This window comes from Rhinoraja longicauda, chromosome 23 (assembly GCF_053455715.1).
Source record: "Rhinoraja longicauda isolate Sanriku21f chromosome 23, sRhiLon1.1, whole genome shotgun sequence".
Classification (NCBI taxonomy): domain Eukaryota; kingdom Metazoa; phylum Chordata; class Chondrichthyes; order Rajiformes; family Arhynchobatidae; genus Rhinoraja; species Rhinoraja longicauda.
In genome coordinates, this window is record NC_135975.1 from 26,194,169 (window position 1) to 26,209,743 (window position 15,575).

Sequence of the window (15,575 nt, forward strand, 5' to 3'; positions counted from 1 at the left end):
CAATTATATCTCCACTGTAGTTCCTGTTTTTGAGTTTGTCCTTTATTTTCTGAACTCAATTTCATAATATAAAATTTCAGAATTTCAGAAATGGATTCAATTTCTCAAACTGTCACTACATGATAAGGTTGAAATGATGTGGTTCACAGATGGTTCATGGAAAACTATATTGAATGTATGTTGCAGGATAAAGTGAGTTACAGTGCATTGACAATCTCATTTATTAAATCGTCAAATAAGTATTGACACTTTTGGAAAGCAAATATATGATTTGGTAAGAAATTCTATTTATTAGATATGAGTTGCTTTGACAGTTATAATTCTGATGAGATGCCAGTGATTTTTAAAATACGTTGCAAACAGTTTGCCAAAGATATCAATTTTAACTTTGCTGTGCCATTTTAGTCGTATTTTCACCACAGTTGTATTTTCACCTTGCTAATGAGACGTTTCCTTACTAGGAATATCTCAATTTAGGCTTAATCCAGCAATGCTGATAGAGGTTACTTCCATTTTAATTGCATAACCTTTTCCATCTTCGAAAACTTTATAGATTCTTGTTGCCAGAAAAATTCATAATTGGTTTCAGACTCAATGTATGCAACCAGAAAGTCCCTGTGATGGCTGACAGCTAAAGATTAACTTATGCTTATTTTCATGCACTGATTTGTGCATTCCATCAGCAATATCTTAAATGTCATCTTTGAAAGCAATTGCCATTCCAAGGTGGCTGATTTCATTTTTTTTTTCTTCACTCCCTACACTCTCACTTTTCTTATTACTTGGAGTTTCCACAGCCTATTTCTGTGTGGGTTTTTTGTGGATAACTTATTCCAAGCTTCTGAATGGCTCTGCTTGATGGACAAAGTAAGCCCCCACTGCTCCATTCACAGAAACCTTATCCTACGGTGAAATTGAATCAATTTTTTAAAATAAAGGGAAAAGTGACTTTCAGTTCAATAATGTCCTTTAATAAAAGAAATGTAATTTTACTTGGCCAGGTTTGTAACTCTAATCCCACATCTAACACTAGCAGTAAGAGTGCCGTCATCACAGATACAGTAGTGGTCCTGGACCGAAGGACACTTGATGACTGATAATGAAATTCGACCAAGCTAATGACACCCACCTCCACAGAATGAATAGTACTTTTTTTCTATTCAATTATGGTGTACCACTCAGCTTGGTACCTTTGGAGGAAGTTGTCTTACTTATCTGGCTTGTTATGAATCATTACATTTTGTGAAGGTTGTCATTGTTGTATCTGGAGAAGGAGAAAAGAGCAGGAACCAGAAGTGGTCCGAAGGTAGTCAGTGGATGATTGGGGATGTTGAGATGATGAGAGGGATGCAAGGGTTAGGAGATTTGAACAATGATCACCCATGACTTGAGCTTAATCCTCTAGGAATCCCTTTAAACGAGAGTTTGATGCCTTCTTCAGATATGGGCACTGCAAGGCTCTTTCACTTTTTTTTTTGCTTAGATTAGTTTAGTTTAGAGGAACAGCTCCTTCGGCCCTCCGAGCCTGCGCTGCCCAGCGATCCCCGCACACTAGGGACAATTTATAATTATACCAAGCCAAGTAACCTACAAACCTGTAGGTCTTTGGAGTGTGGGAGGAAACTGGAGCTCTCGGAGAAAACCCATGCAGGTCACAGGGAGAACGTACAAACTCCATACAGGCAGCGCCCGTAGTCAGGATCGAACTAAGACTCTGTTTAATAAATTGAGACAAAGTCATACAGAGTGGAAACAGGCCCTCTGGTCCAACTTGCCCACACCAACCAACATGCCCTTTTTTTTTAACTCGTTCCACCTGCCTATGCTTGGCCCATAGCCCTCTAAACACATCCTATCCATGTATCTGTCCAAATGGCCCTTAAACGATACGATAGTACCTGCCTCAACTACCTCTTCTGGTAGAGGCTTGTTCCATACACCCACCTCCGTTTGTGTGAAAAGATTACCCCTCAGGTCCCTATAAAATCTTTCGCTCCTCTCTTTAAACCAATGCCCCCTGGTTCTTGATTCCGCTACTCTGGGCAAAATGCTCTGTGCATCTACCCTATCTATTCCTCTCATGATTTTATACACCTTTATAAAATCACCCCTCATCCTCCTGCATTCCAAGGAATAAAGTCCAAGCCTGCGCAACCTATAGTAAGTCAGATTGGGTGGGTCAAAGGACCAGTAATGGGACTGGGTATAACTATCCAACCAGCTGTCTAGCAGTGTGTGCCAGCTGTGAGTCAAGAGTGTGATGCCTACAACAGTGCTAAGAGTATGAGGATGACACACACACACGTGGATGTTAGATAAGTGTTCCAATTGATAGATATTCTTTATAGGAGATAAAGGGCCTGAGGTTCAAAGGGCCTGTTCCTGTGCTGTATGTTCACAGCGCCAGAGACCCGGGTTCGATCCTGACCACAGGTGTTATCTGTATGGAGTTGATATGTTCTCTCTGTGACCGCGTGGGTTTCCTCCGAGTGCTCCGGTTTCCTCCCACACTCCAAAGATGGACAAGTTTGTTGGTTCATTTGCTTTGGTAAAATTGTAAATGATCCCTAGTGTGTGTAGGATGGTTTTAGTATCTGGGGGTGATCACAGACTCGGTGGGCTGAAGGACCTGTTTCCACACTCTATTTCTAAAGTCTAAAGCTGTTTTTTAGTTTGAGTTACACAATTAATTTCCCCGCTGCTTCTTGATCTTTCAGTAATTTCTAGTGTTCACTTGCTTCCTTATTTTGTGCCCACCAACTGATACCACACACTGCCTGTGTCTTAAATGCCATGGAAATGTCTCCATTGGTCCCCTTAATGATACTCAGCCCTACCTGCACCATAGGCTTTGTGTCCACATCCTAATTCTACGCTTTGTGTCCACATGATAATTGGGCAAATGTTTGCTGCTGCTTCATGCAAATTTTACCTTATTTTGTTGTACCACTGGGTGAAGTTGACAGACCACAATCCAGATTGACCATGCACTTCTGAATAAGGCCATTACCAGCAATTAACCTATTGTGGAGGAATCTGGTCTGGATGTAAACTGGCTGGGGTGTGATGATGTGACAATAAAGGTTTTTTACATTTACATTTACATGCCTGCATTATAAATACTGCTTCCTGGCTCGTCAATATCTTTCAATTCAATTTCTCTTTCTCATTGCAGCACGACTCTTCTGAAAATAGCCCTCATTTATATTTTCTGAAGTGCAAGGGACACAGGCTTAGATGAATATTGTGAACAAACAGCTTAACAATTCATTGCCAGATCTGGATCGAGCTCACAAAATGTTAGAAGGGCTTGGTCTCATCTGTACAAATATTGCAGGATCAAAAATAACCTCTGGGCTTTTTTTCTCTGCTCAAATCGTCTACATAAAGCCCGCCACTAAATTTAATTCACTCTAACAGCCAACTCTATACGTGAGGAACTTGTAAATTTCACCATCTAGGTCAAGAGCATCTAGTCAGCTCGGTGCCTTGCTTCCTTCCTACCTTCCCTGAGGATACTGGGCCAAATTTCCAATGTTCTCTCAAGCTTCATTACCAATCCCAGCTTTGTCTAATTTCTTCTTTGTTTCTCCATATGCCATTTTAAAGCGCTTTCCCCCCCCCCCTCTGAAATCTATTTATTATTCCTATGTTCCTTACTTATTCTTCCCAGTAGACTTCAGACTAGCCTTCATACTTTCCTGTTCTCCTTGTTAATTGATGTCACAGTAATTCTGCTTGCGTATATACTTCTCATTCAGGTGCTCTATTAAAGACCGAAAGGACATATACATGGAATAGGAAAGGTTTAGAGTGATGTGGTTCAAACATAGGTAAATGGGACTAGCTTAGATGGGGTTTCTTGGTTGGCATGAGTGGGTTGGGTCAAAAGCCCTGTTTCCGTGCTGTATCAGATTGACTCTCTCTCTCCCTGTGACTGTTATCATCATCCTTCTCTTTGAAACTAAAACAGCCATTGACTCTACTGTCTGTGGATTAAATATGGGGAAGATTGGAACTATACTTTTCTGTTAACTCCATAAATATTCTTCCATGCACCTGACTTCATCCTTCTCCTTGGCCACAATATGAAACTGAACCAGAAATTGTACTGAATTTAAGCCGGCGATGATTATTATTAAGATTGTTAAGATTGTCAGTTTCAACCTCCTGTTGCATTGCCTGACACTGCTTCTCCCACAGTTCTTCTGTCACTCTACATTTGTTTAATCCACACTCCTGGCTGCTTTGTCTTGTAACCTCCAAAACACTGCTGCCTACTTGCTGCCTTGCATTATGTACTGTTTACAGCCACCTTGTCACCTTCCACACCAACCTCAACACAATTCATTCTGTGGCTGTCAACCTGCATTTATGGGCAACAACTTTGCTCTTTTTGTTTGGAAATAATGCTAATTTCTGTCTTTGTGACATCAGAGCTATGCAATGTTTCAGGTTTCCTGTGATCCTTTAGATCTGACTTCTTGAAATTCTCCTTTACCTTTTAGCGCCCATGGCTGCAAAGGTCCTGAGCTCCAGAATTCCCCTCTGAGCGTCTCTATCCATCTCTCCTTTCTTTTCTCAGGTGCTCCTTAAATCTATCTCTTTTGATTCAGAGCCACATTTTATCTGTTAGTGCATCAGTGAAATGCCTTGGGATATTTTGTAATGTCAAGGGTGATATATATATCGTCGTTATTATTTTTAGCACAGTCTCTTCCAGAAAACACCTTTCACACGTACATCCTCCCTTTTGACAACATTCTCAAAAATGGAGTTTGCTGCCACAGGGAAGCTCTTCCCTGTCTCCCTCATGGATTCTGAACATGTTAATATATCTTTCTTACTGACTCCAAGGTTTGTTGACTTGTACATTCCACCAGTCTAAATTTAAGTAATCCAAAGGCAGCTTTTTTTGTTTTCCATTTTGCCTGGAGCTAATTAAACACTTAGGCTGTGAGCTGATGCTGGTTAATAATCACCTTGACATTCTCCACACATCTGCTTAATTCCTAATTCTGCTTTGTTTTTAGATCTGTCCTCCAGCCCACTCCTTCCCTTTAGCCAACCCAAATAATAGTCCATGCTTTCACCACCCAAATGATCAATTGCTCCAGTGAGCTCCACAAATTGGTGTGGACATGGTGGCGGAATAGCCTGTAGCCATGCCGGATGTAATTCTATGTAATTCTCAATTCCAGTTAATGTGTGCACAAGATGAATTACATAAGGCGTTGTGCCTCATTGTTCCCGAGCTCCAATTCTGTGAAGGGTCTCAACCCGAAACCTCTCCCATTCCTTCTCTTCAGAGATGCTGCCTGTCCCGCTGAGTTACTCCAGCTTTTTGTGTCTATCTTCTTTGTCCTGGGCAGCTGTCTCTCCCTATATTTCATAAGATCTAACCTTTCAGAGCAGCCTACTGTGTGGAGCCTTATCAAAGGCTTCGCTGAAGTCCATTTAGAAAACGTCTCTGGCTTTGGCATCGTCAACTTTTCCTGATTACTTTTTCATGAAGCTAAATCAAATTCGTAAGACATGATCTCCCATGCTGATTGTCCCTAATCTGTCCTGTGTATCCAAAAGCATATACATCCTATCCCTCAGATTCCACTCAGAAAGGGCTGGAGAGGACAGATCTAAAAACAATAACTTACCAACCACAGATGTTAGACTCACTGTTCTATAGTTTTCAGAATTTGACTTGACTTGACTTGAATCCCGAGCTCAGCTCCACGCTCGTTGAGCACAGTCCAAGTCATTGATGTTTGAGATCAGCCTCACATGTCCTTGTGAACTGAGATCTGCCATGACCTCAGGTACAGCCTGTGGTGGGTCACTGATGGCAATGACTATTTTGTTTGCAAATAGTATATTTCTGAGCTATCTCACAGTATATATGCTACTCGCAGTAGAGAGAGATGTTTGTTGCCACCTTAATGCTGTAATGCCAGATTTCTGTGCCAGAGAGCTTCATGCCTTCACAAGCGATTGAGGTTCATCTGTTAATTTGGGCATCGGTGAATCTGTGCTTTGCAGGCAGAGGAGCGTGTTTACTGCAAAAGGCACAGGATCTGAGGCTTACTGACTTTCTGATACAGATAGAAACTCAAACCTGTGCATCCGCTGCTCTAGATGTCAACTTATCTATATCGGCGAAACCAAGCGCAGGCTCGGCGATCGCTTCGCTGAACACCTGCGCTCGGTCCGCATTAACGCAACTGATCTCCCGGTGGCCCAGCACTTTAACTCCCCCTCCCATTCCCAGTCTGACCTCTCTGTCATGGGCCTCCTCCAGTGCCATAGTGAGGCCCGCCGGAAATTGGAGGAGCAGCACCTCATATTTCGCCTGGGCAGTTTGCGGCCCGGTGGTATGAACGTCGACTTCTCCAACTTCAGATAGCTCCTCTGTCCCTCCTTTCCCCTCCTCCTTCCCAGATCTCCCTCTATCTTCCTGTCTCCACCTATATCCTTCCTTTGTCCCACCCCCGACATCAGTCTGATGAAGGGTCTCGACCCGAAACGTCACCCATTCCTTCTCTCCAGAGATGCTGCCTGACCTGCTGAGTTACTCCAGCATTTTGTGAATAAATCGATTTGTACCAGCATCTGCAGTTATTTTCTTATACCTCTGTGGATACTGGGCTCAGATACTTCCATGGGTTTACTTCCAGACTTCCTGTCTGAAGAAGGGTCTCGACCTGGAACGTCACCCATTCCTTCTCTCCAGAGATGCTGCCTGTCCCGCTGAGTTACTCCAGTTTTTTGTGTCTATTATGGGTTTACATAGATTGTGCCGTGCAGTAACAGGCCGTTGGGCCCAATTGGGTAGTGTCTAATAATTTTGTAGCGTAGAATAATTTTGCAGAGGACTCTTTATTGGAGGTTTTCCCGTGTATACACTATGTATTTTATTTTAAATGGATCCATTTTGTTGTACAATTTCAAATATGAAGTTCACAAAATGGAAAGGTAACGATGGTAGCTTTGAGAAATAGTTTGCTGATTATTTTGATGCACCTTTACTAGGTTGTATTGGAAGTTAACATACCTGCTTTTTCAGTTTTTTTCTGATTATTTTTGTCTGAGGCTGGGAATACTACAGGGAATACTACTGGGAATAATACTGGGAGTAGCTCGGTGGCACAGCGGTAGCTGTCTTATAGCGCCAGAGACCCAGGTTCAGTCCTGACTCCGGGTGCTGACTGTATGGAATTTATATGTTCTCCCCATGACGTGCGAGGGTGTTCTCCAGGATCTCCGGTTTCCTCCCAAACTCCAAAGACATAGAGGTTTGTAGGCTAGTCGGCTTGGTAAAATTGTAAATTGTTCCTCGTGTTTATCGAATAGTGCTAGTGTACGGGGATCTTTGGTCGGCACGGACTTGATGGGCCGAAAGACCTGTTCCGTGTTGTGTCTCTAAACTAAGCTAAACTAAACTAAGAGTGACATAACCTGACACCCCAGAGCCTTTCCACCATATTCAGTACAAGTTGGGCGATTTTCGCACTGGAGGTCTGTGATTAGTGGTCGGCCTCAGGAATCGGTGCTGCCCCGTTTGCTGTTGGTCTTTTTATATTAACAATTTGAGGAGAATGCATAAGGCCTGATTAATAAGTTTGCATATGTCACTAAAATAGACTGTGAAGATGCTTGTCAAGAATTGTCGTGGGATTTTGATCATCCAGACAAGTGGCTATTGGAGTTTAATTGAGATATGGTGTTGCATGTTTGGAAGTCAGACCAGTGCCGGACATTCACAGTGAACGGTAGGGCCCTGAGAAATAGATCACTCTGCTCTAGGAAAGATTCCGTGAAGCTGGAAAGTGTGCAGAGAGGATATATGAGGATGTTACCAGGATTCAAGGGCATGAGCCATAGGGGGAGGGTGGGCAGGCTCTGTCTATTCCTTGGAGTGAGGGAGACTGAAGAATTATGTTACAGATGCGTATAAAATCACGAGGGGAATAGATAGGGTGAATGCAGTCTTTTTCCCAGGATAGGGGAATCAAGAACAGGCATAAGTTTAAGGTGAGAAGAGAAAGATTTACTTGGAACCTGAGGGGCAACCTTTTCACGCTGGGTGATGGGTATATGGAACAATCTGCCAGAGGAAGTTGCTGAGGCATTTAAAAAACATTTGGACAGGTACATGATAGGAAAGGTTCAGAGGGAAATGGGTCAAATGCAGGCAGATGGAACTAGCTCAGATGGGGCATCTTGGTTTGCATGGATGAATTGGACTGAAGGACATGTTTCCTTTCAGTATGACGCTATGGCCCGATGTGTCTGACATAGAAATGTGACATAGTAAATGGGATATATAATATTTCTGTTAATAGAACAATTTTGCATATAATTGTCAAACTCTATGCCATTGCACAAAGAGAATATAAGGCCTTGTGTAGAGTTTAAACAAGGCAAATTAGAGAATGGGGGGGAAAGTGCAACATGGTTGTGTTTCTTGGATAAAGGTGTTCACTCTGCCCTTATTCTAGAAATGAGTATTTATAGTTGCCAGGAAAACCATTCAAATTTAGGAAGCAGGAAGGAACAATAGAAGATTTTCTCAAAAGTGTTGGTTGAGGAACTGCGTGAAGCTAAACCGGGATATCAGAGTGCCACCACAGATGCATTAATAAAATTGCAGTCTGCTTTTAAAGTGGGCATTGAAATTTACTTGTGGATGAGGAGCAGTAGTTGGTCAATTGGCCTCTCCAGTCTGCGCTGACATACAGTAAGATTATGGATAATCTGATTGTAACCTACATTTTACATTCTTGCTCATCACCTTTAACCTTTTACTCTGTTGCTTACCAACAATATTTCTACCAGTGCCTTAAAAATACTCAGACTTTGTTTCCTCTGGCCTTTAAGGAAGAGAGTGCCAATGATTTATAGCCCTCAGAGAGAAAAACTGATTGTCTTAAATGGGTGACCTGTATTTTTACGCACCGAACCCTGGTACTAGACTCTCCCATCAAATCCTCTCTTGCTTTTCTAAACTTCAGCGGACCAAACAAAGCCTGTCTGCCCTTTTCTCATAAGGTAGCCTGGCCATTCCCGGTATCAGTCGTGCACCTGATCCTGTGAACTTGAACCTGACCTGTCTTATTAACTGCATCCACACTGTTTCTGTTCTTTCTGAAATAGTACTATACGTTATAGAGTCAGAGTCATGCAGTACAGAAACAGGCCCGATAGCACAACTCACCAATGCCTGTGTAGATGCCCATCTATGATACTCCCATTTTCCCTTGTTTGACTTGTATCCCTCTGAGCCTTTACTATCAATCTTTCTGTCCAAATGTCTTTTAAATATTGTTATTGCCCCACCCCTAACCACTTCTAATCGTGCCACGTACATTCTCATTGAAATCATTGATATAGATGACAAACAGCAATAGGCCCAGCACCGAACCCTGAGGCAAACCACGAGTCACAGGCCTCCAGTCTGAAAAGCAACCTTCCACCATCATCCTCTGCTGCCTTCCAATTTTCTATACATCCAGCTAGCTCTCCTTGGACCTCATGTGATCTAACCACCCATGTGGAACCTTGGTGAATGCCTTGCTGAAATCCATTTATACAACGTCTACAGCTTTGCCATCATCAACCTTTTTGGTCACATCTTCAAAAAACTCAATCAGATTAGTGAGACACAACCTCCCAGGTACAAAACTATGCTGACTATCCCTCATCAGCCCTTGTCCATCTAATTTCCCTGATTCTCCTTAATCTTCCCAGCCAATGCTACTCATGTTCTCTTTTTGCCCTCTTGATTTCCTTCTTCAGTATACTCCTGCATCCATGTACACATAAGGATTTGAGCCCAGCACCTTGTACAAGACCCATGCCTCATTTTTTCTGACCAGAGCCTCATTATCTCAATATCCGCCTAAGGCCAACACAGTGGCATAGCAGTGGAGTTGCTGCCTCACAGCGCCAGAGACCCAGATTCGATTTTGTGTTGTCTGTGCACAGTCTGTACGTTCTCCCCGTGACCGTGAAGGTTTTTTTCCATGTGCTCTGCTTTGCTTCCACACTCCAAAGACGTGTAGGTACATAGGTTAATTGGTTTCTGTAAATTGTCCCTTGTGTGTAGGAAGCGAAAATGGGAGAAAATAGAACTTGTGTACAGGTGGACTCGGTGAGCACGTTCCCATGCTGTATCTCTAAACTAAAACTAAGCGAAATCTTTTGACACCCAGTGTTCCCAAACCCTGCCGGCGATGCTGTTCACTTTAACAGGGACATGCAGACCTTGAACTTTCGCATCTGAATTTGAAAAGCTTCCCAATTTCCAGATGTCTCTTTGCTCACAAATATCTTAATTTGTAAACTCCTGTCTAATACTTTCAAAATTTGCCTTGCCCCAATTTACAGCTTTGTGGACCAGTTCTCTCATTTTCCATAATGATTGAAAATCTAATAGATCTATGGTCACCAGTTCCAAAGAGTTCACCCACTGACACCTCAGTCACTGGCCCTGCCTTTATTACCAAGAGTAGCTCAAGCTTTGCCATCACCCTGGTAGCATCATCTCTGTATTGTCTGAGGAAAATTTCCCTGAACATGCTCAATAAATTCCAGCCCATCTAAGCCTTTGGAGCCCATGCTAGAGAAGTTTAAATCTCATACTTTATCAATCCTATTAATCTTTTAACGATCTGCAATCTCCCTGCATATCTGCTCCTGTAATCCCTGTTGACTCACCCAAACATGCCCATACTGACCAACATGCCCCAACCATGATAGGAGAGAGGCTGCGTGGTGGAACACACCTGTGTACTTGCAAATCCCTTCACGGCTCCCTCCTCCCATTGGTAAACTGCCTCAAGGCTTTCTTCCTATTCATCTTGTACTTTACCTTGCACCCTTTATTCTAAACCCTCTTCATACTTAACCGCACTCTTTCAGGCTCCCTTTAAAAAATGCTGCTCTGAAAATGATTCTAAGTCAAGAAATGAAAACCATGTGCCTGCTATTTTTCAGTTTGTAATTTGTGCTGCTTCAAAAAAAAAACAGTCGATGTTTGCATGAGTTGTAAGGAGGGTAATGTGACCATTGAAGGATTCAAAGCCCAAGGGATGCCCAAAGGAGTCTGTTTTCAACCACTACTGGATCTGAAATGAAATATTTACTGTGCAAACATGTAGCTTCATATGAAGTGTATGATAATCCTAATTAATACTTTATCCATGCATTTATTAATTACCTAGACGCACATTGTATTCAGGTGTCAAAGCTGTGGAGAAGGTCATTATAATTGAAGAGTTTATTTGGCCAATCTTTAACATTGGCTGTCTGCTATACTACTAATGATGATGATGTTCCATTTATTGCATTCATTTTAATAACTGAAGTAGTATTTACATCAGATTTTGCTGTCAGCAATGGCTGATCAATTAGTGTCAGGCAATATCTAGCTGAGTTTTGCCAAGTTCCAATTGGAACTTCTGGCGCTCAGCTGTTTGATGTTTTGGGCATCTGTAGTTCTTCATGCCACATCTGTCACTGTGCTCAATGTGGACTTCATGTGGAGAAATGTTGGTTTCCCAGGCCCAATCAACCTTATGTACAATATGAAACCCCATTTAATCTAGACCATTAAGAAGCAAAAGGGAAAGTAAATTATTTTACACTTCTGTTTGCTGTGCACCAGGCTCTTTGTAATGGATTGGATGTATCATATCATTGTCATTCATTGGCTATTGCAGGTGTTGATAGAAATATTAATTACAAAGCTGTGTAACAAATATAAAATATCCTGCACTGGATTTCCAACGTGCTTTATATCAAAGGTGCAGACAGAGAATAGATGGGTGAGCACCAGGAAAAAGAGTAGGAAAAGAGTTCAGGAATTCCGCATGGCCATTCCCCTACAAAACAGCTGTACTACTTTGGATATTGGTGAGGGGAATGACCGATCAGCGCAGAGCAGCAGCAGCCAGGATTGTGACACCAGGTCTCAGTGGGGTAGTATGAAGTCAGGCAGAGCGACAGTGACAGGAGGTTCGATAGGTTCATTCCGCATTGTCCGGTATTGGCTGTGTGGTGTTTGTACATTCTCCCTGTGACTGCGTGGGTTTCCTTCCAGTTTTCAAAGAAGTGTGAGTCGGTAGTTTAATTGGCTCCTGTAAATTGTCCAGAGTGGCTCAGTGAGGGTTGGAGTCTGGGGAAATTTAATGGGAATGTGGGGATAATAAAATAGGATTATTATAGATGGGTGCTTAATAGTTGGCTTTGACCGGGTGGACTGAAGGGCCTATTTCGGTACTGTGAGATGCATTGATAACTACAATAACATGCCGCTGCTTCTATAATGTAATGTTGTATGAATGGCAGGCAATATTGTTGATGAGAGTTGAGAGGCAGTAGTCTAAATATTTTCTGTGAAGAAAGGTATTTTTATTAAATCTAGATCAGATGAATAAGGTTAACTTTAATTCTGATTCATGTGATCAAGATGAAAGTTAGTTTATTTCTAACTTAATGAAAAATAACGAAATTCTTAACGAGAAATGGAGATGTAATTGGACAAAAACTAGTAGCAAAATGGCAGAGAATAATTCACCATAAGTGATGCATGTTAATACTACCTCATGTTTGCCGATTCTAAATTTATCAAAGGGCTCTGCAGGAGTGCCTTAACGTTGTGTGCCATTTCAGCAAGACCATACCACTGATACTAGGTTGGTCAATAGTTGTATAAGAAAATAACTGCAGATGCTGGTACAAATCGATTTATTCACAAAATGCTGGAGTAACTCAGCAGGTCAGGCAGCGTCTCGGGAGAGAAGGAATGGGTGACGTTTCAGGTCGAGACCCTTCCGAAGGGTCTCGACCCGAAACGTCACCCATTCCTTCTCTCCCGAGATGCTGCCTGACCTGCTGAGTTACTCCAGCATTTTGTGAATAAATCGAATGGTCAATAGTTGTTATCCTTGCTGGAAGCGCTTAAAATTCGAATCAATGTATTCACTGAAGAAGACTTCATAAAGTTATAATTTTCCAGTAACATAATATCATGAATATATTCAATACATAATATCTTGAAAGTGTTGTATCATTAGAGACCAATGACAAATATGAATATTTATCTGTTTAGGAAGGAACTGCAGATGTTGGTTTACACCGAAGATAAACACAACATGCTGGAATAACTCAGCGGGTCAGTCAGCAGCTCTGGAGAAAAGGAATAGGTAACGTTTCGGGTCAGGTCTGAAGAAGAGTTCCGACCCGAAACATCACTTATTCCTATTCTCCATGAATATTTATATGCTGTGATTTGAATGTGGTTGACCTCGCTAATTATATTTATAAAATAAACAAATCTGTATATGATCTGATGCCAAATCTTGTTACTACTTGACCTGTAAACTTTGACTTGAAACCGCTAGACTAATGAAATAAAAACCTTCTTGATTTGTATCCAAAGCAATTTGCACAGCAGTAAAAGCTTATAAATAAATATATATTTCTCTTTGCCCAATTGATCATGTTCATAATTAATTTATATCCATCACATGATAGGCCATTAGTCGTAAAAAGTGCCTCGAACCCTTTTTACATATGGATTTACCTAATATGCCAACTGACTCATCATTTATCTTAATTGGAAGCTGGGTAGCTTCTTAGACCAAATTATAAGGTTTGCTTTGATTGTCTTCACTGTTTCCTATCACATGAGTCTTTCCAACAATTCTGTCTGACTTTAGTCTTTGGAGTCAGTCATAGAGTCATACAGCATGGAAACAGGCCCTTTGGCCCAACTTGCCCATGCCGACCAACATATCCCATCTACTCTACTCCCATCTGCCTGTGTTTGGCCTGCATCCTTCTATCCTTTCCACATACCTGTCTAAATGTTTATTAAACATTGCAACAGTATCTGTCTTGAGTACCCTCTCCAGCAGCTTGTTCCAAATACCTACCACCTTTGTATAAAAAAAGTTGCCCCACGGGTTCCTATTAAATTCTTCCCCTTAATTTTTCATCTTAAACCTATGTCATCTGGTTCTTGATTACCCTACTCATGGTAAAAGACTCCGTGCATTTCCGCTATCCATTCATCTCGTGATCTTAAACACTTATATAACATCACCCCTCATCCTCCTGCGCTCCAGGGAATAATGTCCTAGCCTGCTCAACCTCTCCCTATATATAGCTCAAGCCCTCAAGACCTGGCAAGATCCTCCTAAATATTTTCAGTTTGACAGCATCTTTCTGAAAACAGCGTGACCAAAACTGAACAGAATACTCTAAATGTGGCCCACCTATTTCTTGTACCACTGTAACATGACCTCACAACTTCAATACTCAATACTCTGATGGTTGAAGGCCAATGTGCTAAAAGCCTTCTTGACCATCCTATCTACCTGTGACGCCACTTTCAAGGAACTATGTACCTGCACTCCTAGATCCCTCAGCTCTACAATACTCCCCAGAGCCCTACCATTCACTGTGTAGGACCTGCCCTGGTTTGTCCTCCCAAAATACAACACCTCACACTTCTTTTGTATTAAACTCTCTGTATTAAACTAATTTGTCTCTCATTGGAGTCATAGAGTCATACAGGATGGAAACAGGCTCTTTCACGCTATATGCCCATGCTGATCAAGATGTCTCATCTACACTAGTCCCACTTACCTGTGTTTGGTTGCATCGCCATCTTAAACAACTGCAACATGACCTCCTAATTTCTATACCCATAACCTGACTGACAAAGGCCAATGTGCCAAAGGTCTTCTTGTACATACCCTATGTACCTGTGATGTCGCTTTCAAGGAACTATGTACTTGCACTCCTAGGTCCCTCTGCTCTATAACACTACCCATGTTGATCTGATTTGTTTTTTCAGTTTAATTTCCATCTTTATGAGGTCCCTAACATTTCAATTTTTCCATGAATATTTTGTTAATTCATCAAGCTGAAAGATCTTGCTGAGGCCTGTGTAGGAGAAAGAAAGTATGCTTTGTGAAAAAGTAATAGGTCTGTCTGGTGGTTTGTCTGAAAACTGGCCTTTAGGGATGCAAAGTTCAAATACATTGACACCATAATTTAAAGCAGAATTTCATGCATATGTGCTTGAAGCTCAGGAGAATTGACGGGATGTTCTTTTTTTGACTATTTAAATATGAAAAAAGAACTTTGTATTTAATGAGACGTTTTGTTTCCCCACAGAAATCTTTTGGACCGAGATACATTTTCTAAGTCAGACCCAAGTAAGTAATTGGAGATTTCAGTTTTCTGTCTGTTTGTATGAGGTACATAAAAACTAGTGTATTCACCATACACAAAGGCATGTCCCATTATTAGTAGCATTATCAACAAATTCACTTTCTTAAAAAGTAATGATCTTTAAGAAGGCATGTGTTTTTTAATCCGTTAATACATATTTTTCAAATTTCATCTGAAATTAAAAAGAGAAGTTGGATGATGCATTTAAGTTATTCTGTTATTTGAAAAGAGTCACATGAAAGGTGCATAATGAATATTGTTGAAATGGAGTTGGGATAAATAGCTGAATGGATAATAGATTGGCTAAAATATGGAAAGCGAGAAGTGGGAGTAAA

The 15,575-nt window shown here is 41.4% G+C and overlaps 1 protein-coding gene across 4 annotated transcripts in view; it reads left to right on the top strand.

Annotated features, from left to right (window-relative positions):
• The window catches only part of LOC144604959 (copine-8), a 193,991-nt gene that overhangs the window by 35,420 nt on the left and 142,996 nt on the right, over positions 1-15,575 (top strand). For all 4 annotated transcript variants that reach the window (XM_078419884.1, XM_078419881.1, XM_078419883.1 and 1 more), the window contains exon 2: positions 15,184-15,224. In XM_078419884.1, the coding sequence (XP_078276010.1) occupies positions 15,184-15,224 (41 nt within the window). The remainder of the gene's footprint in view (positions 1-15,183; positions 15,225-15,575) is intronic.